Source organism: Pygocentrus nattereri, chromosome 10 (genome assembly GCF_015220715.1).
Source record: "Pygocentrus nattereri isolate fPygNat1 chromosome 10, fPygNat1.pri, whole genome shotgun sequence".
NCBI classification, from domain to species: domain Eukaryota; kingdom Metazoa; phylum Chordata; class Actinopteri; order Characiformes; family Serrasalmidae; genus Pygocentrus; species Pygocentrus nattereri.
The window spans coordinates 27,603,474-27,628,754 of NC_051220.1; the positions used below are offsets into that span (position 1 = coordinate 27,603,474).

General features: G+C 41.3%; 1 protein-coding gene across 4 annotated transcripts in view; it reads left to right on the forward strand.

Annotated features, from left to right (window-relative positions):
• LOC108428651 (neuronal PAS domain-containing protein 3) overlaps window positions 1–25,281 on the forward strand; it is a 282,989-nt gene extending 257,708 nt beyond the window's left edge. For 3 of the 4 annotated variants that reach the window (XM_017699797.2, XM_037542027.1, XM_017699799.2), the window contains 6 exons: window positions 3,910–4,028; window positions 9,361–9,554; window positions 10,562–10,668; window positions 18,163–18,310; window positions 18,685–18,800; window positions 20,716–25,281. In XM_017699797.2, the coding sequence (XP_017555286.1) occupies window positions 3,910–4,028; window positions 9,361–9,554; window positions 10,562–10,668; window positions 18,163–18,310; window positions 18,685–18,800; window positions 20,716–22,172 (2,141 nt within the window). In that variant the 3' untranslated portion in view covers window positions 22,173–25,281. The remainder of the gene's footprint in view (window positions 1–3,909; window positions 4,029–9,360; window positions 9,555–10,561; window positions 10,669–18,162; window positions 18,311–18,684; window positions 18,801–20,715) is intronic. The other variant, XM_017699798.2, reaches the window with a different exon arrangement.

Here is a 25,281-nt window from a genome sequence, read left to right on the forward strand (position 1 = left end):
GCCCAAGACTCTTAAAAATAAAGGGTCTTAAATGGTTCTTAACTTGGATACACAGTTCTAGGGAAAAAAAGTTTTTATTGGTATATTATGTGTAGGTTCTTTAAACTTAAAAAAGGGATCTTCAAAGGGAACCAACCACTGAAAGGTTCTTTGGGCAACCAAGTATGGTTCTTCCTTGACTTCTCCTACTTAGAAAGATGAGAGAGGTCTGTAATTTTCATCATAGGTACACTTCAACTATGAGAGACAATATGAGAAAAAAAATCCAGGAAATCACATTGTAGGATTTTTAAAGAATTAAAAAAAATTTAAAAAATTATGGTGGAAAATAAACATTTGGTCACCCACAAACAAGCAAGATTTCTGCCTCTCACAGACCTGTAACAACTTCTTTAAGAAGCTCCTCTGTCCTCCACTCGTTACCTGTATTAATGGCACCTGTTTGACCTTGTTATCTGTATAAAAGACACCTGTCCACAGCCTCAAACAGTCAGACTCCAAACTCAACCATGGCCAAGACCAAAGAGCTGTCGAGGGACACCAGGAAGAAAATTTTAGACCTGCACCAGGCTGGGAAGAGTCAATCTACAATAGGCAAGTAGGTTGGTGTGAATAAATCAACTGTGGGAGCAATTGTAAGAAAATGGAAGACATACAAGTCCATTGATAATCTCCCTCGATCTGGGGCCCCACACAAGATCTCATCCTGTGGGGTCAAAATGATCATGAGAACAGTGAGCAAAAATCCCACAACTACACGGAGGGACCTGATGAATGACCTGCAGAGAGCTGGGACCAAAGTAACAAAGGCTACCATCAGTAACACACTACGCCGAGAGGGACTCAAATCCTGCAGTGCCAGGTGTGTCCCCCTGCTTAAGCCAGTACGTGTACGGGCCTGTCTGAAGTTTGCCAGAGAGCATATGGATGATCCAGAAGAGCATTGGGAGAATATCATGTGGTCAGATGAATCCAAAATAGAACATTTTAGTAAAAACTCAACTCCTTATGTTTTAATGCTGAGTTGCATCCCAAGAACACCATACCTACTGTGAAGCATGGGGGTGGAAACATCATGCTTTGGGGCTGTTTTTCTGCAAAGGGGACAGGACGACTGATCCATGTTAAAGGAAGAATGAACGGGACCATTTATCATGAGACTTTAAGCCAAAACCTCCTTCCATCAGCGAGAGCATTGAAGATAGAACATGGCTGGGTCTTCCAGCATGACAATGATCCCAAACACACCGCTCGGGCAATGAAGGAGTGGCTCCGTAAAAAGCATTTCAAGGTCCTGGAGTGTCCTAGCCAGTCTCCAGACCTCAACCCCGTAGAAAATTTGTGGAGGGAGTTGAAAGTCTGTGTTGACCAGCAACAGCCCCAAAACATCACTGCTCTAGAGGAGATCTGCATGGAGGAATGGGCCAAAATACCAGCTACAGTGTATGCAAACCTGGTGAAGACTTACAGGAAACGTTAGACCTCGGTCAGTTGAGTTGAACATTTGTTATTGACCAAATACTTATTTTCCACCATAATTTATAAATATATTCTTTAAAAATCCTACAATGTGATTTCCTGGATTTTTTTTCCTCATATTGTCTCTCATAGTTGAAGTGTACCTATGATGAAAATTACAGACCTCTCTCATCTTTCTAAGTAGGAGAACTTGCACAATCAGTGGCTGACTAAATACTTTTTTGCCCCACTGTAACGTGTTTTTTTTTTTTTTTTTTTTAAGAATAATAGCTGATGTATAATGAAAAACACTTTTTTATTTCTCTAGTAAAGGTTCTATTAATCATAATATAGCACATATTTCTTGGGTGGAAAATTTTTGAAAGTGGTCTTTAATGCATTTTGGAACAAAACCATTCATTTAGCAGGGTGAAGGGGGAGCTTCATAAGAGTGGGGCTTCATGTCAGTTGCCTTGCTTAGAGTGTCCTTCCTAAGACATACAACTATAGGAACGACTGTATCCTGTAGTAGATATATACACAGGTCTCTTGTGTTGTGTGTAGTTGACCTGCTGCCTGTAGTGTGACAGCACATTCTCTTAATCTCAGACATAACGTCCTTAATGATGATGCAGCAAATCTTCATTCACTCATATAGCCTCTTCTCTTCTTCTGTTGTGTGTTCAGTATAGTACGGTAGTCTTATGGCAACATTTGTGCAATTAACATTACAGCTCCTATAGATCAATACAAAATTCATGGCATGCTTTGATTTCATTGTTTTGTTTCAGCTTTGAGAGATATCACTGTAACAGTCATCTGTTTAGACTTAACTGGTGAAACAGCTGCTGAGGTCACAACAGTGGTGTGAATGATGTATAAATAAAATGAAAATTGCTGTGCAAAGTCTTAAATTTAAAACCCCTATAACTTCCACATCTGTGCCAATACTGTGTATTGCTGAAACTAGATATACGGATCTATTTCCTTAAAAAATATTGAGTGTATAATTCATATTCCAGACATCACCTGCAGTGAGAGTTGGTAGAGGGCATGCTGTAAATGACCTCGCTGTTTCTCACAGTGTAAAAAGAGAAAAAAAAAGAATGCTGTGTCTTTAAGCCTGCCTCATGTCTAATGAAAATGCAGAGTTCTAAGGGCTTCTGATCTTGTGTTTTAGTAAAATAGAACTCTACGCTTGACTGACAGCTCTGATCTAAAGCATTTAAGTGTAAGTTTTGATCTCTCTGCCTTTGATTAAAACTAATGAGCTCATTTAATTCAAAATGGGAATCTGTGATAAGAGAAATAAGGTTGATGTGATTGGATTAGAGAGGCGAATTAAACTCTTAGAGCTGAAGTTTGTGCTTATATAGTGTATTAAAAAGCTGTTGGCGTATTCTGCTGTGTTAGATGATGAGAAAAATTTCATAGTAATTCATATTTAATCAGAAGAAATGAAATGACTAAATATAACATGGCTCTGCCTTTTCCCCAGAGTGATAAAGGACTAGTTAGATTTTAAATGACATTTAATTCACGTCCTCAGAAAGAGAGAGAGAGAGAGAGGGAGAGAGAGAGGCTGCAGTCTTCCTCTCTGTCATTGTCTTTAGTTCTAAAGCAATGTCATTGCAGTCTACAGTCTTGTCATATACAGAGCAGTGGAGAGCTGGATCGTGCTGAAGTTCCCTCAGTAATACTGTTTCACTCATGTCGCCTTGTTCTGTCCAAACACTGATGTTCCTGCTGCCTCCCGCTTCTAGCTGTCTGTGTATGAACAGCGCTAGCCTGCATGGGGGTGGGGTTAATTTGATTATGAATGGGACCTAATTGTAATGTATTACCTAATCAGTTAGGTTAAAATGTGCAGATAATTGCTGTAATCTGATGTTTTATGAAAGTTGCATTTTGTTAGTTGCCATACTGTCAAACCCAAAGAGCAAATGAGACAGTGTGTTGTTTTATTAGCATTTGTGAGCTAAATATTTACAGTTCAAATTATAATTTAGTATGTGTGTGTGTCCAAATTAAACTACTATTATCTGAAACCAGGCCATTTTTTCTAAGTTTGCTCATTGTATGCCAGATAAATATGTCCACTAAGCTTGGTGAAATGTATTTCTCCTACAGTATCAGCTGTTGACTCTCCATGAAGAGTTTGAAGCAATTATCACACTGGAGCAGGCAATGGTTGTTGCTATTAGAAAACATAATTAAAACATTGTCAAACTTTTATTGACATAGTGCTTTTTTTACCTCATCAAGTTGTGCTCTTCCATTAAACGTCTACCTCTAGATGATAGAAACTCAATGAGAACTTATTACAAACCATCTTGCCCACCAGAGCTGTTTAATATCTTCTTCTCTCTGGGGCTTAACTGCACAGTACGGTATTGGACAAGTAATGTAAAGTAATTGGATTTTTTTTTCCTGTTGTGTTTGCTCCTGCAGTGGAGTCTAGCAGTCCCAGCCACCTCTCTCCAGATAACTCTCTGGAGCGCTCCTTCTTCATCCGAATGAAGTCCACACTGACCAAGAGAGGCGTTCACATCAAGTCCTCCGGCTACAAGGTAACACTGAGTCCTGCGGCCCCCCAGATCTTCATTCGAGCGGCTAAATCTCCCTCCACTCAATCACTGCTCCCCTGTGTGTGCTAATACACTGTGTAGCTGCCATTTGGCTGAATATATTATGTTCACTGTGCCAACAGCTTCTGTGCCTTATTTGATTAGAGCCGTTTTAGGATACGTTAATGAATTTTATACTGGCATGTCTCAAGATTTTAGCCTACAGACTAGAAGGAGGTTGGAAATATCATTCGGGATACAAATTAGTAGCTGCCTCTGTACCAAGAATGATTCATTTCCTTGTTCAGGGATATTTTGTATCAGGAAGCACTATTCCTGCCATTTTAGTGATTTCAGCCAAAACTAAGCAGGTTTTGATACTATCCATTCATAAACCTCTTTTTAAGAATATTTAAAGAGGAGGGTTTTTTGAGAAACTGTATATTTAAAAAATAAATGTACATTTTATATTTTGTATTTAAATTTAGCAACAATCCTACTGTGATTTTGCAAAGTAATTAGCTATCAAACTCATCAAACTAAGCTTTCCAACATATTTGAATATTTGCTGTTGTAACAAAACCTTGTCAATCACTTACACATGAATAAAATATACTACATCCACACAATTCCTACCAAAAAGATGTAAACTCAGAGAGCAGTTGTGTTAAAAGGATTTGTGAGGTTTTGACACAACAGCAACAGTATTATTGTTCAAATTTAGTTCACCAGAATGACTTGGCCTATGTTCAGTAAAGTATGCAAAGTAGACAATCAAAATTTTTTTTACTGATGCCAGAGGAGCATCTTATGCCCAGGCTGGGTGCTCTATTTAGGCAGGATGGGTGTTTGTGTGAGTAAAAGATAGAAAGGCAGCGGCCTCCCTCCTGGGTTTCTTGCTTCCCCCCCTTTGTCTCTGGCATTCGTCTGGACAGATTTGATGCAAATAAGCATGAAGTAAGGGAGCTACGCTAGCCCATTGCATAAATATTCACACATGCATGAGCGCATACGTTACTGGCCAGACAAGGACACCTCTTATTACATTTACTTTGAATTAAGTCAACACTTGTGTTGTTACATAATACAAAGGTATGAATTTTGCATACGGCGTGCCGGCATTAGGCGATAAGCGGCGAGGCGAGGCGCAGCCACGCATCATGGCTGCTTATATCCTCTCTTCACTCTGGAGGTCAAATCAAAGTGAATTCTTCTCCAGCTTAAGCCCATCTTTTTTTCAGCACATCTCGGCCCCCCATCTCATTTAATGCACTCATGTAAAAGCTCTCCGTCATTATTTGTGCTGTATCACATTTCAAAAGCACTCCAGAGAATCCCTAGGAACAGATGAATCTTATTTCTTATGTATACCTCTTCTATATTCACCAGCGGGGGGAAAGAGAAAGGGGCAGAGAGAGAGAGAGAGAGACAGAAAAAAAAGAGAGAGAGGGAGAGTGCATTGTGTGCTGAACCATGAATTATAAAAATTGATCCCTTTGTTATGTTGGCTTGTATTAAATTGAGATATGCTATGCGCCTGCCTCTCACCGCAGCCGTGGTGAACCCTTGCCGCGTCAGTTTGCATTTAGCAGCCTGAGCATATTTAATGTTTTGCCAGGGCTTATGATGTTCTTGCCAAGAGCACTCCTGCAGCAATTCACCACCGACACTCGCTTTGTGGCAATTACTTCAAAAGTTGTATTTTCAAACTAACTTTTTGATGCCCCTAGCTTTGGGCTTCTGAAAGGATCATTTCCATTTTGTATATTTTTAATACATTTGAATGTTTATTTATTGAAGGGGTTGAGCTCCTCTTTCTGAGCGGCTGATGGTGTGTGTGTGTGTGTGTGTGTGTGTATGTGTGTGTGTGTGTGTGTGTGTGTGTGTGTGTGTGTGTGTGTGTGTGTGTGTGTGTGTGTTTGGCGCAGGCTGCCTCTCTGGAGTGCTACTCGCTTTATGAGGAGATGCGTGCTGGTTTGATATCAGCCTGTAATTAGACATCTTCTTTCACTGCCATTGTGCTGTGATGTCTTATTGAAGGTTGGCAACAGCTGTGTCAAGTGTGTCTGTACCTGCCAATCCCTCTGTCTGATCCACGCTGACTGCACACAACTACAGACCAGCTGAACATGAGCTACACGCTGCTATCTTATGCCAAATCTCCTCAAACACATGCCATCTCGCAGCTCCCCCAGAGTCCAGAACTTTTTCTTAGAAAGTTCAGAATACAGACTGAAAGAATGCTTTGAACCTTCACAATTGAAGTAAATAAAGCATCCTGAATGGAAATTTTGCAAATTCAAATCTGAAATGTCAGTCTTGTCTTTTAACAAAATGAAAGGATTAACCAAGAGTTTCACTATATGGTGATCTTTGTATAATTCACTATGTGGAGACCTCTTTCTGTTTGCATCCTAAAGTACTGCATCCAAAGTACAGTCGTGACGTATTTAACAAAGACAAATCATGTTATCACTGTAATTGGGGTTGAGATGATTATTTTGAAATTTACTCCAGTACAGATTATCTGTTAAAAAATACATAAAAGCCCTGTTCCAGCTGGATTAGTTGTGTGTGGGGAGGTGCTGTAATCTGAGTGATTACTGATGGGATCTGTGATTTAAAAGGTGCCATAGAATATAAAACTGTATTTACGTTGACATGGTCAAATAAGGAGAGGTTGGTAAAATGGAACAGACATACCATAAACTTCAAATACTGTTGCCTCCTCCAAATCCTGCATTTGCAATTGAGGGTGATAAAACCAGCCACTTCCAAAACATTTTTGACTTAATAATATTTAAAACCCCCACAAGTAACAACCAGCCCAAGTAACAAAACGATGACAATGGTGCAACACCAAGAAAAACACCAGACTGAGTGTAGAAACTTGTAGAAATCTTTTCAGGCCTTGAAGGGGATGTTGGTACTTTTCATATGCTTCCCGAGGAGCTGAGATGTAAACGGGCATGGCTGATGTTCGTCTTTAAACATGCTTGAAGGTGACTTCCTGTTCGCCAGCTTCTTAATCGAATAATCTGTTCCACCTTAAATGCTACAGGCATTTCTACAGGCACCAGGATGTAACTGTGGCACCATTTAAGGTGAAATGATAAATGTGAAAAGCCAGCTTTAAGGCTTCGATCAACATTTAGCACTGAAGAGAGTGGCAGTTCCAAATTTATTAGCATCGCAAGCCGTAAGTAGCAGACATGCTGTATGATTTTTTTCCACTTTTTGATAAGTGAAGCCAGATCATTTTAGGTTGAAAGTTTTGACCTCACAGTAATCTAATAACAAATCTTGCTAATAAACATCTGATTTTTTTGCTGACCAGCAAACATGGCTAACTTATGAAATGTTTCTTGGCAGAGTTTCTTTATCCTCAACTTCAAAACAGGACTACTATAATCACATTTGATGATTGCCTAATTAGAAGAATGAAAATGAATTATCCTCATAGTACTGTGGCATTTGAATCCACTTTTAGATGCCTGAAGCTGTCCTACCTGACATTAAAAGGAAGATCATTTTTGCTGTTTGTTTGGACTCGTTTAATTGTTACCTATGTGAATGTACAGGCTATGGCAGTTTGATCTGAGCTATCTGAGGTAATTTGGTGAAATTACATGTACTTTATCCCATGTGAATTACTCAGTTATATTCTTTATATGTTATATTTCTGGACCTCCTCTGGTACACTAATCCATCTTGAATAGAGCTTAAACATATATATTATCATATATTACTTTCCACTGTTTTGGGGTTATTTGTCTTGTTAACGTTACATATTTAAATAAAGACAAGCTAAAAGACATATTTAACGTAACACAAGGCAACACTGTTTCATTAAACAAAATGGTATTGTAGGTGATATAACTGTCTGTCAAACTATTTTGACCAGATGGGATGCGTTTTTTTTTTCTTTGGACTTTGTTGTGTAGTTCATTCTATAGACAAGCTAACAAATAGAAGAATGTCTTCAAGTAACAAAGGCATCCTCACAAAAAAGGTAGGCTGCTTTCCATCAAAAGCGACACAAAGACATTTCTGGAGCTGAAACTAAAGGTGACGAGGCAGAAGACAAACGATTTGAAGTTTATTACCAGTTGCTGAGACACAACTACCCAGTCAGTTTGATTGTTGCTATGCCAACCACGGAGACAAACAGTGATTGGTGGATTGAGTTCATGAGTTCACATCACCTGCTAAAGCGTATAAAAAGCTAACACGGGACGAATAAAGTACATTACATGTATTATCTCAATACCGAAGTCTGACTACTAGTCACAATATACAGTTTAATGGCAAACTGTGAATTCTGTAATTGTGATGAAAGCTAAAAAATCTTTGGTGTTGAACTGTATTTTTTCAGATGACTTAAAAATGTTTACCATTTTAGAAATTTACTTACATACATACAATACATATATTTAATGAACGCAGTAGTGGCATTATCAGCACACTGTTACCCTTTCTTTTAAAACAGATTCCTAAAAAATGGAGACTCCAACCTTGATTCTAATTGACTGTAACGCATATCCTGGAAAGTTAGAAACTCCCTTAATTGGCCCCTAATTTGTGATGGTCTTTGATTTCTGTGAGTGCTAACGCAGTCTCACAGCTCCAAATCCAGGCTTGGGAGAAAGGCTCTTTTTAGTTAAAGTGGCAGTCACTCAGTCGCAGGGTTTGGGCTCTCTTGTCCCCCAGTGGAGGAGCACAAAGCATCAAAGAGCCCTTGCGGCCTCAGCACTGAGTGACTTCAGGGGCCAAATCTGTCTATATGAATGATGCTAATAGCATCTCAGAGGTGAAGCAGTGAAAAGCTAGTGTCAGAAGTTACAAAAACTACAAAACAATTCCCCCCGGGTTAGCCTGGGTGATTAAAATGGATGTATCCAAAAAAGTACAGGGTTGCCGATCTAGTCAATTCCTCCTCTGGGCAAAATGAAGCTACAAAGACTTTAAAGCTTTGTAAAACTTTAAAGCTAGAGAAAAGGTAATTAGTTCCTTTGCTTTTTTTCTTGATTTCATAGAGAATTAAGTAGTCCTCATTGTGCTTCTTAATTTTTCATGCCTGTGTATTCTTCAGTAGTCTCAGCTGGACCTTAACAGCGTTTGGCACAATGGTATGGGCTGGCCTTTGTCCAGACTGCAACACAGTAAACAAACTAATACTGTATACAGAGTATACAATACATAGTATTACTGATTTATCGAAGCACAGTAAGCATTTCTGTGAAATATATTTTTACACTTACCACTATGGCTAGTCAGAGATGATAAAGCATACATTTCATGCCCTGTTCTGACTTTCTTCACTGTCTCCTTTAAGGTGATCCACATCACGGGCAGACTGAGGATAAGAATGGCGCTAACACACAATCGCAATGTGCCCAATCAGATCATGGGCATGGTGGTGGTCGCCCATGCTCTCCCTCCACCCACCTTAAACGAAGTTCGCATCGACTGCCAGATGTTCGTCACACGGGTCAACATGGACCTCAACATCGTCTACTGTGAAAATAGGTACTTCTTCCTTCCATAATTTGTTCATCGATGTCACGAGGTGAAATGGGCTTTTGTTTTATATGTTCATTTTTTTTTGTATTGCAAACCTAGATGTTAAATTGCTTAGTTTCTCACACATAATGAATTGTACATCATCACTGTCCAAAAAAAAACAAGCCTCTCCAAAATAGTAACTGTACATTAGAAGGGAAAACCATTTTTGAACTTTAAGTTAATGCACTTAATGTAAAGGAGCATTCAATATGAGAGTTCAAGTGATTGTGGTGCATTTCTATTGGTCCATTCAATATGTCATTTACACACAATGCAGAGGACAGTCATGATCAAATGATGTAGAAAAATAAAAAATGATAAAATGGAGATTGTTTTTTTTTTTTTATTGGACAGCAACTCTATAATTTTCACCTGTATGTGCACTGCTTGATATTTGCTTGTGCAGCATCTATCGTTCTTTTTAAACTCAGCCTAGAAAGACCTTCTTTGTACTTTTAAAACCTCTGAGAAGCCTTTTCTGTTCTGAAAAATGAGAACATCTTAATTTGGTCTGGCTTGAAAGGAAATATCTTATTAGTTTTATTAGTTTTATTTATGTCTCTGGGATTAAAGTCACCCCAATGTCTGCTGAATTTTTTACCACTCCCCTGCACTTAACATATTTATGAGGGAATGGCATCAGGCCAAGTCTGTTGCACAGTTATCATCATGGCAAAGGCTCTTTGAACATGGCACTTGATAGCAATCTTGCCCCCTCTCTCTCTCAGAGTCAAGCTTTTTCTGTAGACAGTCCAACTTTATTTTGGTATCCTTGCAGTTACAGTTCAGCTACAAAGTCATGCATCATTTAAAAGTGCAATTATTCATTTACACATTTTAGGTGTGTAAAGTACTTAATGTTGACCAATCAATCGCTGATTGTAGAAAATGATCTATTTGCTGTGTCTCTGACAGTTTGGTTGTAAAAGCACTACAGATACACTCTGAAATGTTTTATTATTCACCTCCAGAATTAGTGACTACATGGACCTGACACCTGTGGACATCATAGGGAAGAGATGTTATCACTTCATTCATGCAGAAGATGTGGAGGGCATTCGGCATAGTCATTTAGACTGTGAGTACCTACAGGCCTTGGCAACTTTAACACAACCGTTGTTCATAAATATTGTGTTCTGAGGTTGCTTGAACAGAGCCAGTATGAATGTCATTATATTCTCTAGTGGAGCACAACAGTGACTGGTCAAAGCCACCTTCAGCTGAAAGCTTTGAAAGAACAGGAGCCACTTGTTCCACAGCAAAATTATTAGAGCGTGGTACATCAAGGTAACAAGCTTTCCAGCCTGTGCTTCTAATGTACAGCGTAAGAAAAAATCTCAAGAAAAAAAGATACACATCTTAATAGTTAAAATGAAGGAACTGCAGTCATTACTATTTTCCTTTTTTTCAAGCCTCCAGTTTGAGAGATTTGTGCTCATTGCACCATATTATGTGTTTTCACATCATGATTGGTCACAAGTGGATTTCAAGTAGCATTCCTATCATGAACATCAGCTTTATGATGATAATGACACAGCTTTGGTGCCGCAGCTTTAGTTGTGCCTGAGTAACAGAGATTCAAATTTAGCTATTTGGTTATTTTAAACTAAAATCTGTTGTTAAACAGATTAAAGCAGCCCTGACACAAGGCTTCAGCTGTCAACCACAGTCCCACCTTAAAGGGACATTTTTTTCATGTTTGAAATATAGCTTGTACACACAAGGCTGCACAGCTGGGCCTTTCATATTTTGTTTAATGAATAATTCATATTATTAGTATTGACATTAATAGCCATTTATATATATTTATGTAGTGCTTTTTAATTTATATTTCAACCCTCCTAGGTTCCATTTGACATGTACAATATGAGCGTCTGTTCTTACTTGTGTCAGAAGACTTTTGACTCCCAATTGGCCTAACCGTGTGAGTGCTAGCCCCATCACAATAACGAGTTTGATCCCCAGTGATGCTACAGCCATCCATGGAGTCCAAGAGAGCACAAATGGCCTTGCTCTCTCTGAGTGGGTAGGGATAGCGCTCCCTCTTACCCCATCACTCAGCGAGATGCAGCGCAGACATCTATCAGCTGACGTAACAGAACTGGGGTTAGCTTTCTCCTCCAAGCATGTTTAGTTGTCCAGTGACATTGCATTAGCTGCAGTTCAAAAACATGCGGTGGCTGGCTTCACATGACTCGGAGGAAGCCTGCGTTTGCATTTGCTCTCTTAGCGCTAGTAGTATCATGTGATTGGGAGTCTTAACTAGTGGGTGGAATTGAATATGACTAAACTAGGGAGAAAATAACGTATTTAATTCCCCAAAAAAGGGTTTAAACGTTCCAGTAATACCACATTTGTCTCTGTTGGTAGAAAAGGAAATGTTTTATTATGATTTGAGTTTGGTGAAATCTTCTTGTGCATAGTCTTATTTTATGAAAAAGAAAAAACACCCTTTACATTTTTTCTATTTTTAGTCATTGTTTAACACTGAAACAAACAAGAAACAAGTTGGACATAGTAACTAACTGTGTAATAAATTATGTAATCATCAGTAATCTCTTCTTAGTGTTAATTATAAAATATGTCATTTCCCATGTAGTTTCCATTATTTGGCCTAAAAAACAAATCAGGCCCGATCCCTGAGAACTGAACAGGGCTGAACCGTCAGATTCCCCATCCTGTGCCTCTCAGTGCTCCTCTTAGGTTAAGCTGCACTTCTCCATATACTGCCAGTGCATTTTGATCACACTTTACACCATGTAGTATTCATCTTGGCAAATACCCTGCAGGAAAACTCTTTGAAGGCTCCTCAACCTTTGGAGCGCTCTGCTTTCATCGTTCTCGGCAGGAGGGCCGCTGACCGTCTGGAGGAGCATTCGTGCTTTTTGAATATCCTAAATCATCTGTTAAGTGTGTTTTGGCAGGGCACTTTTTTTCTCCGCTCTCCTCTCCTCTCCACGGTAATGGCAGAAATTCAAAGCGTCATTGAGAGCAGCGTAGCGTTTCATACAGTAAATGCACGCTCGCCTCGGCAGCAGGCAGGTTGCCATTATTTAAGTAGCGAGGGCTGAGGCGCGGGCGCGGGGGGGATAAATCCCTCACTTTATTAGGTGTTTGCGGAGGAGGACGAGTGTCCTTGGGGCTGCTGGTGGAATTTGGAGCTGTCTGATTAGATATTGCAAGTTCACCTGAATTAGAGCGCAATTACTGCTGCATTGCACTGTCCTTTTGCCTTAAAAAGCCACCAGATTGGGTCTATTAGACCTTGATTTGAAATCCAACAGAGAGAAAGGGGAGAGGAGTGGAACCCCAGCCTGGATTACATTGATGAGAGAGTAAGCGGGAGAGAGAGGGAGAGAGGCCCAGTCTCTGGCTTCCCCCCGTCTAACCCTCTATTATGCATTAGAATGGCAGCAATCAACATAAATGTGGAAGAGCTGGGAATGGCCAGTCACAAAGCTACTGTGGCAAGAAATTCACTTCACGTTTTAGAGTGTAATATGGTTTAAAAACACAAGCTTAGACAGTAAAATGAGTGCTGAACTATTAATTTACAAAATGCAGTTAAACTGGACTTGAGTACTATAGCAGTTCAGCACTGGCAGTATTTCTATACTCAGACACTTCAGACTGAAAGTGAAACCTAAGAGGATTTAAGCATGTGGCATAACTCAGCTCCTTTTACATTTAGGCTCCATCAACCAGTAGAGCAATTGCAAAACAAAGAAAATTCAACAGTATTCAACTAGTCAAAATAACATGTTCTACCCTGTAACTGTACTGTATAACTATGTTGGACTTTGTCAACAATGTTGTGCATGCACTGTTCATATGACCCTACCAAACATTTTAGTTCAGTCCAAGTTAATGGCAATAATCATCGTCATCTATTCTATCAAAGGCTCATCACGCTGTGTCTGTGTGTGCGTGCTCAAGGAACGGCAGCGATTCTCAGTGCGGCCACGGCTCTGCTGATTGCCAATCAGAGAGTGACATCAGGTCACACGAGGCCATCAGATCAGCTGGAGTGAGGGAAATGAGAGAGTGTGTCACTTTGCACTAACCTCTCTGCCCCATCCTGCCTCAGCAGGGCAACACACATACAGCAGACTGACAAGTGCCAGCCTGCAGATAGTCACATTGTTCTCATGTGCATTGAGTAACATTGTGCCATCTTTTATGAGTTCTGTTGAGCGACACATTAGGAAGGGATACGGTACAGTGCAAAAGTTGTAAGCTCTTAACCAAGTTTTTTTTAGCTGTCGGGTCATCAAGTTTTCTTGCCAGTAGAAACACTGTATAACCTTGGAAGAAATACAAAAAGCACAAATACTGAATACAGTAGCAAATGTTGTGGCCTAGTCAGACTGACAAAGGTTCAAGACTTCACCTCGCCACCTTCAATTACTGCATGTATTTATTCAATTCCATCAGCAGCATACCTGATTTAACTTAATAAAGGACTTATTAAACAAGCCAGGGCTCCCGAGTGGCACAGCGTTGGCCCTAACATCAGGAGATCGCGATTTCGATCCTTGGTTGATGCTACAGCCATCCGTAGCCAGGAGTCCAGAAGAGCACAATTGGCCTCGCTCTCTCTGGGTAGGTAGGATGGCCCCCCTTCTCCCCCCATCACTCAACACGATGCTAGTCAGCGCAGGTACTTGTAATACAGACTTCCATCTAGATTTATTTCCATGTGTTTTGTCCACTTATAGATTGTTAATTACCAGTAGATCACACTGGCCTCAGTGATAAAATGCTTTGTCATTTACTGCATCACTCCATTTAAATGTATTACATCCTCTTGTGTTAGTTTGCTACTCACCATGCTTGTTCTACATGACTTCCCATTACAAAACGAATGTGGCTAGATGTGCTTGGACTGGTGTGCAAACAGCAGCTCTTCTCAAAGGCGTTTGATGTGAGCAGATGTTTTCTATCTGCAGAAATGTAATGTGACAGAGCTGACCTCACCTCAGCCACAGAACAGGAGGAACACGCCGTAAATTAACAAAAGACGTTCCGCTACACAGCTACACGTCATATGCACTGTGTAAATGGTCTGTGTGCACATGTGTGTGTGTGCGCATGTGTGTGTGTGTGTGTGTGTTTTTCACCAGCTGACAGAGAGAGAGAGAAGACAGAGGGGGGTGGGAAAAGATGGCTCAGAAAAGTGTAGAGAAACCCCAGGAGAGTGGAGCTGTGTGCCTGAAGGCAGACTCATAGAGCTGCTCTCTGTAGACTAGTTCAAACTGACTTTAATGAAAGACTCCCTTCACTGCTTATTGAGCTTAAAGACAGACTCCAGCACCACAGAAAAACACTCACACACACCTGCTACACACAGCTGACTTTATATCAATTTACATTTTTATCAAATTTACACAGCTGTAAAAAAAAGTCCTTAATGTCTGCAAAAATTGGTAGTGTATCAGTTTAGACACTTGGGATATATTAGAAGATGAGTTAATTCAAAGGTTTTTAAGATAAGATTTAATTGAAGGGCACAAATTTCTCTCAACAGAATGGATTTCAGATCATAAGGACCTTCTGCTGTCGTAGCCCAAACACCTCAAGGATCGACATTTTACATTCTGAGCTGCTTTTCTGCTCAGCATCGTTGTACAGAGTTGTTATCTGAGTCAGTCTTATCAGCATCAGTGGGCCAATGAGCTTATTTGTTCCAAAATGTAGACTAGTCATTGGCATATTAGTAACAGCAATAGTTTGTTAAACTAATACGAAAATCAGAGTCTCTGAATACCCCCACTGTAGGGGCAGTCGTGGGCTGGAGCTTGGGGAACTGGCCCTGTGACCGGAAGCTTGCTGCTTCAATCCCCAGTGCTGACAGTCCATGACTGAGGTGTCCTTGAGCAAGACACCTAACCCCCAATTGCTCCTCTGGCACTGTGGATAGGGCTGCCCACCGCTCCAGGCAAGTGTGCTCACAGCCCCTAATGTGTGTGTATTCACTAGTGTGTATGTGGTGTTTCACTTCACAGATGGGTTAAATGCGGAGGTGGAATTTCCCCATTTGTGGAATTTAAAAAGGAACTTTTACAATAGACTTTTTGTAACCTATTAAAAAAAAATCAGAAAGTGTCACATAATTTCCTTTTAGTAACACTGCTTTTTTAACGAGAGATGTAGAGATGTTTTAGATATACACTCAGGAACTTAGGAACAGTGTTCTATTACTGGGTAGGGCCTCGCTTTGCTCTCAAAACAGCCTCAGTTCTTTGTGGCATGGATTAAACAAGAAATATTACTTGACTGCATCATGCAATTCCTGCAGTTTTTTTGGGTGCACTTTTATCCCAAATGTGTTTTACTGGATTCAGATCTGGTGATGTGAAGGCCACTAAAGAACACTGAACTCGTTCATGAAAGCAGACTGAGATGACTTTTGCTTTGTGGCATATTCCACCAGCCTGTCCACTGCAGCCTCAGCTTTCTGTTCTTGGCTGGAAGAAGTGGAACCCGATGTTGTCTTCTGCTGTTGTAGCCCATTCGCCTCAAAGTTTGACATGTATTCTGATTTGCTTTTCTGTTCATCACAATTTTAGAGAAACTTTAGAGACTGTAGTGTGTGTGTGTGTATACACGCACTGTTTTGGTATCAAAGTCAAAATGTCAATACTGGTCAAATTTTCAACAATGCCCAGCCCTAATGATCACATGGTCACTGGCCATTTCTGCTTTGAAAACACGTTCTTATATAGTCATGTCTCTAGAGGTGAGGTCACCCCAAGGGCCTTTTACAGCACAACACTAAACAATACAAAACATTACAGCGCTGTCCGCCCCTCTGCCCAGCCCAGTCCAGTAAAAGGAGATCTGCTTACAGCCAAGAATCTTTTCCCTATGCCTTCTCTCTCATTCATAAAAGGCTTGTCTTTACGATAATACCCCAATGGACTGCAAGGACTTTTCCATAAAGCAATTTCACGGGTGTAAATTACTTACTTTTATATGACGGTGACTCCCCCTACCTCTCCTGCTGCAAGTGGGGGACACATTGGGTAAAGGGTATCTGAAAGGTAGCTGCTATTATGGAAGGGATCCAAGTGATTAAACGGAACTGAAGGACAGAGGCCTGGCGGAGAGAGAGAGATGGAGAGGGGGAGAGAGCTCGTCCTGCAGGCTAGCCCGAGGCTTCAGGAGAGAGCAGCCAGATTAAAGATGCCGTATTCCTTTTAATGCCCCCAAAGGCTGCTGACGACTCCAGCACGGAAAAAGAGAGAGGGAGAGAGAGAAAGCACGCAAAGGGGCAGCTTCATTACCACTAAATCAATAGCGCAAGCAGGTCCTGATTGATTTAATGGCAGTGTAAGTGAAAGGGGTTAAAAAATAAGGCTCACCTGCACAACAGTGGCGCCAGGCAGAGCCAGGGGTGCAGTGTATTGATGGCAATGCAGATGAGCCCAGCTCATTAGGTTTTAAACAAGCAGAGAATGGGCCTGGAATCTGTACAGAATCCGTTTTAAATGGAGCAGGGGCTGGTCAGGTTTTTGACACGGTATTGGTGCATCAGTATCTTGCTATTTTACAACTGTACCTTACAAAGTAGCTCCAATAAGACTTTCAATATCAGAACAGATTCCTTCCTAGATCCTAGTTGGTTTTTTGCTTCTTTTTTTTTTTTTTTTTGCACAAATGTTTTAACTTTAATAAGAAGCTTCTTGGAACATAAAGTTAATCTCTCTAATTAAACTTTTAACTACTTTTCACATGTGATGGAGATTTTGTTGCCTAAAATGGACAACAAGGTTGAGTTTATCTCCTCTGAGATTGCTCCACAGGCTTTCAGTATTCCATACCACCATACCAAAGTGTGGAAATGGTGAAGGTTAGAGCAAGGGTATGCCCACCGGGTGCAGCAAACAAGTCAGAAAAACAACATATTTTGTCTCAATTTTCTGCAGTTATTTGTTAGTTTTACATTTACTGGCACAGAAAGCAGTCAATGAGCTAAAGTCAATTATTATCGCCTCGGGATGGCTTATTAAACAATGTTATTAGTCCCTAATAGTTTTAATTACTGGTCTTCTTTTTGTATAAATCATTCTCCTCAAGGAACTCTTTTTTTATGAAAGCACTATTTGTGGCTGCAATTAAACTAAGAATATAAATTTACGACTTTGCTCAGATTCTCAACATTTTGGCTTCACAGAGAAATGATTAATGCAAGTACATATTGGTTGAGATAATCATTTAGTGCTTAATTTGGCCAAATTTATTGCAGCCGACTGCCCCAGCGTCTTTACTTGAACAGCTTCAGACAAGGGCATAACAAAGGAGACACTACAAGCGGCCACAGCGCACTCTGCTGGGCTAAAATGGGTACTGCAGTCTTATCCACTGCTCTTTATGTGCAAAGGACAGAAGCAACAGAGCCAAGCCTGATGCTCTGAAATAAGATAATGTTATGTGTTATTTTAAAGCCAACCAGAGTATAATCAGTTGTACATATGAAGTCACCACCTGTAAATGTTGAACATGTTAAAGAGGCATTGTTTCTGCAGTCAAGTACTAATGCATTTATTTCTTACTTCTCATCTCATTGTAGTGATGAACAAGGGCCAGTGTGTGACCAAATACTACCGCTGGATCCAGAAGAATGGAGGCTATATCTGGATCCAGTCCAGTGCCACCATCGCCATTAATGCCAAGAATGCCAACGAGAAGAACATCATCTGGGTCAACTATGTGCTTAGGTAAACAGGGCTCTTTCAGTTAAGCATAATCCCAAATCGCTTTGACACTTATTTGTCAATGCCCATCAGAAAGGTAGAGGATTTCTCATTTGTGACTGCGAGACTGAAACAGCCAAATAGATAGATCTCTGTAAGCCTCCGTTTAATTTCCTCTCCCTCTGCGGGCCCGAGCAGAGCCTTAGCCTGAGATCATTAGAGAGGTGTGGGCTTTGGGGAGCACTGGATCAATCAGGATGTTTGAGATGTTCAGAAGCAGTGAGTGTAGTGGAGGCTATTTCATGTTCCTTTCAACAGGCTGCTGGAAACAGCTTTCTTTTAGCCTTGTGAATGACTTACCCATCTCATCTATTTCTGTCTTTTTTTTGTGTGGTCAGTAATCCAGAATACAAAGACACGCCCATGGACATCGCACAGCTTCCAAACCTGCCAGAGAAAGCCTCCGAGTCCTCAGAAACGTCTGACTCAGAGTCCGACTCTAAGGAGAACTCTGGTACAGTACCGTTGTTTCTAGTATGCTGTACTTGTCCAAATCATACAAATACATACAAATCTTACAACATGCAATAGAGTTGGGTACCTTCAAATTTTAATTAAAAATTAGCCTTTCCAAATTTTGCTGATAGCATGTCAGATACTGTTTTGGATAGTATTTTGGAAATTACTCATCTTCACATATGGAAATTTAAGAATAATATTTAAACAACCTGAAAATTTTTTGGCTAAATCAAAGGCATTATCAATATCAGCAATTTCACTAAATGTAAGTAATATTAGTAATAACCATAAAAATAGAAAATATCACTGATAATAGTAATAACTGATACATAAATAAGGGACGAGTGCACAGGTGCTTGTATCCACGCAGCTGAAGCTGATTGACCAACTATGCCTTAATATAATTAAATACAGAGTATAAAAACTCAAATACAACTTGAGTTTAAAGTACATCTAGTCTCAGATAAAAGCTTGAAGAGCCAGTGTGGGCCACAGTTTACACACTTACATGTTCACACATTTCCCACAATCCTCTCTGCTGCACTGAAAACACAAAATCCTGCTAAACCTGGTTAAAATAGACAATTAGGCCTGGGCAGTCACTTGGAGATATTAATTATGCATCGCAGCAGAAGATTGAGTGTGATACCAGAGATGGTCTGGGGCAGTGAGATGATGAGACTGATTGACAGACTGGGGAGGCTGCCAGGGCACTATCCCCTGAAACCTCTGCATGGTCAGCCCTTTGCCAGCCTTGAGCACAAAGGTTACAGGCCATGCCAGCTGCAGCTGGACTACATTGTGCTCTCCCTTCCTCCCTCCCTTCCTTTCTGTTCTACTTCCTCTCTATTTCTGTCTCTCTTGTTCACTGACTCAGTCTATTTCTCCCAACATCTTTCTCTTCTTCCTCATGTGACCAAAACACTGATAAGGCTGAGCACTTGATGCATTAAAAATACTCTTTTGGGGAATAATTAATATACATGTAACCGTGATGAAGGTTCTCATGTTTTCAAGAACTCAGCTGCTGGATAATAATTTACTTATTCATAAACTACAGTAGGGGCGGCACGGTGGCGTGGTGGGTAGCGCTGTCGCCTCACAGCGAGGAGGGCCTGGGTTCGATTCCCCGGCCGGGCGACCAGGGTCCTCTCTGTGTGGAGTTTGCATGTTCTCCCCGTGTCTGCGTGGGTTTCCTCCGGGTTCTCCGGTTTCCTCCCACAGTCCAAAGACATGCAGTCAGGCCAATTGGACATGCTAAATTGCCCCTAGGTGTGAGTGTGTGGGTGACTGTCTGTGTCTGTCTGTCTGCCCTGCGATGGACTGGCGACCCATCCAGAGTGTATCCTGCCTTCCGCCCGAAGACTGCTGGGATAGGCTCCAGCACCCCCCCGCGACCCTGATGGAGATGCGGCTTAGAAAATGGATGGATGGATGGATAAACTACAGTATATTTCTGTAGATTCTATAACATAGGAATCAAGGAATGTGACCTAAAACAAAACCAGGCAGTTTGCACAACAGATGTATACAACTGCATAATCAGATTTTGCAATATACATTTGATTTTCTGCAGTTTTGCCATTTCTTGACATTAAAACAAAGCACAGGGCAGCAGAGTGTCCTCTCTCAACAGGTGTAGCAAGGGCAAACTGAGTAGACATAATTCATAGTATAACTCGTTATGTCATTAAATATTCAACTGCATAACTGCATTTCAGTTTTTATATTATGATAACCATAAATTGTAGAATGTCATAAGTACACAATATTTATGTTTAAAAACTAGGTTGTTACTTTACTGTGACTTTAAGACAGACAGAAAACTACTTTACAAGACAGTTAATTCTCTAGTGATCCTCTTCTATGATTGTGATGAACACCCCACTTCCTCTCTTCTTTCCTCCCAGAAGACAATGAGAACTCCAAGACAGATGGGAAGGGAAATCAGTCTTCAGAGCACAGTGAGGACCCAGAGTCGGACAGCAAGAAGCACGCAGGTCGGCCGTCAGAACAGGAGATGAGGCGGCAGGAAGAGGGTGACAGTTCCAGTAACCCCGAGAGCCAGGACAGCGAGGACAGCCTGGAGCCATCAGACTGCGAGCCTGAGCGCAAAGATGGGCGGCTGGCCCAACTAGGTGGCCTGCGCATCAAAGTGGAGCGATACGGTGATGGAGATGGGGCAGAGCTCCGGGACTCTCTCTCGTCCTCCTCTGAAGAGGAAGAGGATGATGATGAGGAAGAGGAGGATGAAGATGAGACTGGCATGAAAGATTGCAACAGTGGTGGGGAGCTGAGTGGCCCAGCAGTGAGCAAACACCAGAGAAGGAAGAAGAGGAGGAAAAAGCAGCAAAAGTGGGAGGGCAGTCGCCAGCGGCTGCGGCTTTCACCCCCAGCTGCTGCCACACCGAGCCCCGGTAGCCTAGACCCTGCTTTGGGTGAGCAGCCCCCCTTGCTTCCACCACCCTCCCCCGCCACTGCTTCTGTGCTCAAGATCAAGACGGAGATGGCTGAACCCATCAACTTTGATAACGACAGCAGCATCTGGAACTACCCACCCAACCGCGAGATTTCCCGCAATGAGTCACCGTACAGCATGACCAAGCCCCCGGCCACCCATGAAACCTTCCCTTCCCCCCAACACACCGGCCTTCAGGTGGCCATCCCAGACTCAGTCCTCACACCACCCGGCACTGAGGGTGGAGCAGGCAGCCGGAAGCCTAACTTCACCAATAACAGTAACAGTAGCAGCAACAACAACAGCAACAGTGCCCCCAATTCAGCTTCCAGCTCAGCTTCTGCAAGCCTGGCTCCACCCCCTTCCAACTCTGCAACCACTGACCCCCTCTCTCCCCCTCTCTCAGCCTCACCACGGGACAAGCAGCAGGGCACGCCCACCTCACAGGGTTCCTTACTCTACAGCAGTGACCTGGAGGCCCTACAGCGGCTGCAGCAGGCAGGGAACATGGTGCTTCCTCTGGTGCACCGGGTCACGGCCACCAGCACAGCAGCTGCCCCACGTGTCTACACCACTGGCACCATCCGCTACGCACCAGCTGATGTTACACTGGCCATGCAGGGTAACCTGCTGCCCAATGCCCACGCCGCCGCAGCCGTCAACTTCGTGGACATCAACGGGCCCGGCTTCGGCATCGACCCCAAGACGCCCATGGAGATGCTGTACCACCATGTGCACCGGCTCAACATGTCCGGACCGTTCGGAGGTTCAGTTAGCGGGGCCGGACTCACACAGATGCCCGCCGCCAATGTCTTCACCACAGCCGAGGGACTCTTCTCCACTCTGCCCTTCCCTGTATACAGCAATGGCATCCACACCACGCAGACTCTGGAGCGCAAAGAGGACTGAATGCAAAACTCCAAGACCATATTACTGTGTTCAACTGTGTTTAAAAGGACTCTTTTAGAGGCATAAGACTGTGTTTCAAGTTGGGGGGAAAAAATGAAATGTTCTAGCACTTTGAATTTCAAGCAATCGCGCTTGTGTAATTGAAACAAATGTTTTTTTCTTCTGTCTTCTCTCTGTCTTTCTTTTTCTTCTGCGTCCTCTTCTTCCTCTTTCTCTCTCTTTTCCCTAGTTGTCAATGACATCTTCTCTAAACAAACTAAACAGACTCGTCTCTATTTTGGAGAGCTCCTTTGAGCCACAGAGAACTCGCCATCCTGTGCTGTGTGGTTTCTCTGTGGTGAAACAAGGCATACTTTTGACTTCCTTATGTTACATCCTTACCAGGATGTCTTGGATATTTAAAGGCAATTCAAAAAGGAGATTGACATGAAAAGAAACTTCTTGTTTTTATCAATATCTTGATGTGATCAAGGTTGGCGCAGACAAAAGGATGTTACCCTGTTTGATGTAGTTGAAAGGGTTTTAGGGTTCTTTCTTAACGAGGGAATAGTATTTTAGAAATAATGCTTTTCTTCGTTTTTTATAGCTCAGATTTAACTTACAAATCATGCATTTAAAAAAAAGCAATTTTAGCCGGGTATTGACCTGTGAACAGAATGTTACTATAAACTCCCAGGACTTTGGAACAGGTCAGTGTGAGATTCCTCCAGTTTCTTCATCTTCTTTTTGCAGTTCCATGGTGCTAACATCAACTAACCCTCACTCAGCTGGCTGATGTAGGTACTGTTCCAGAGCTCAGCATGAATGAAGGCTTGAGAGATTTTCTACTGAAAAGTTGAACCTCTAACAGACGAGTTTATTTTTCTTGCGTTCACCCCCCAGAGAGCGGAGAATGGTCTGGCAGTGACTCAATCTAATTGAGTCAGGAAAGAGATTTGGAGCAGGTTGATTCTGTTTGTACTTTTTAAGTGAATCACTTCTCTCAGTGTAACTGAGGCTAATTTTTGCGTTGTAAACTTGAAGATGAATGTGAAACTCTAACTCTTCCGTCAGAGTTTTTTTTTCTTTCTTTCTCCCTCTTAACATTGGAAGCCTAGTACCTTTTCCTATCAGTCTCCCAAATCCAGTGTCCCTACATCCTTCATGAACTCTGGAAACCACATATCAAGGAGATTGTAATATGGACATGCATTTTCAATCAAAAATGTGTTTTGAGAAATCACATTCCTAATTTTTTTCCACTGTTGCCAAAAAAATTGTCACAGTTTGGTGTTAAAACACTGTGAATTGTCGCTTGAAAAAAAAAAGAAAGAAAAGTAATAAAAAGGAAGAAACTGTCACTTCATCCTTTGGCAGCCGTCCATCAAGTCATCTATTACCAAGCGTGATAACCGTAAACGTGTACAATGTGTAAGTGTCATTGGCTGTCAGTCTCCATAGCAATTTCAGTGTGTGTTACTATATGCAGTATATGCCGAGCTGATGTAGCTGTTTCGTCCTTTGTCCTCTCTGTGCTAGTGTGGGCTTGGACGGGGGAACGCTAGTTCTCCCTCTCCTCCCCCCCTACAGTCTTAGTGAACCAGTGGAGGTTAGTGGATTTTGTGTGGTGGCCTTCCAATGTAGTGTCACCTTTTTGCTGCTTCCTTTTGTCTGTATTACTTTTCTGTTCCTGCTATTGCTTTGCTGTCGTGTAGTCTACAGACCTCTCTCTTTCTCTCAGAGATAAAAGACTCTTAACTAGCTCAAAGGTTTAAGGAGCCATTTTTTGCCACTGAGGAATTCTGGGATTGCAGTTTCCAGCTCCAAACTGATGAGGATAAAAACTGAAGTAGCATTTAGACCTAACGTCTAAACTGGAACCTCAAAGGCCCAAGTTGTGAAACACTCCCAGAGTCCCTTGTGCTTCTCGTGTGCATTGGGTGTATTTCATTGGTTTCCACCAAACCTGTTGACTTCAAGGACCCTGCAACTCACAGGACAATAAAAAAAGATCATGGTAGTATTTCAGGACAATAAACAATTTTAAAGATTTCTAAAGAGATGAAAAGAAAAGAATTTCGCACTATAAAATCTATTTTTATAGGTGTTTTGGAACTGCATGTTTACTAAGTTGATTGTTTGGTTTACTTGATTTTCTTCGGTCCAGCAGCTTTGTCAGCGTTCAGTGTTTTTTAGTCTGTCCAGCAAAGGAAAGGGGGAGCCTTTTGTCTTTTTACTGAATCGGGCTACTCCCGTACATCAGGAAACTCGTGTCTGTGGTTTCTGTGCAGATGTGTTGTTACTCTAACCCAGGTCATGATATCAATGTTTTTAAAAACGGTAGCGGGGCTTGCTGTTGGAGCAGTTGCAGGAGAGCTTGGTGTCACCACTGGAGGTCAGCGGGAAACTAGAGTTTAGCGTTTTCTACATTGCAGCGCAAAGCCGTGTTGGGGCGGGGGCAGCTCAAAAACAGACACTGTGGACCAGGAAATACACCCATATGTTACAAACTGAACAGCCGGGCGAGCTGTCTCAATGTTTCTGTGTTGTGTCAAAATGATTGCTGGTGATTTAATCTAAAACTAATCTCAGCTGCTGTCAGATAAATAGTGTTTAAAAATTACAATATGAAAAATCACTTCATTACCTGTGAAAACTGTGTCTGTGTTTTTAACTATTTCTTGTACAATTATACAGATTCTTTTATGAGGAACTTGGTGCCAAGTAGATGAATACGGGAGAAAGGGATTCTCTTAGTATCAATGTTAACAGTGTTATAAATTCTAAATACAAACAAATTAAAATATTAAAAAGAGAAAACTATGGTACATTTTTATTTTATGTTTGTTTTTTGTTTTGTTTTTTTCCAAAAAAAGGAAACATAACTAACTGAAGCTAACTGAGTGCCTGGCTTATTTTTTGAGAAACATCTTTTTTTTTTCATTTACCATGAATAATGCTGCAATTCTGAAATGTACATACTTCATTTTACAACAGGGTTATTTTATACTTTTGTAGGTTTTCATCAGTTTAAGCAAACATGTCATACATGGTTGTCTTTATGTAACACGGTTTTTTATCATCTTACAGGTGCCATATTCATAATAAACTTCTCTTGGATTTGTTACTA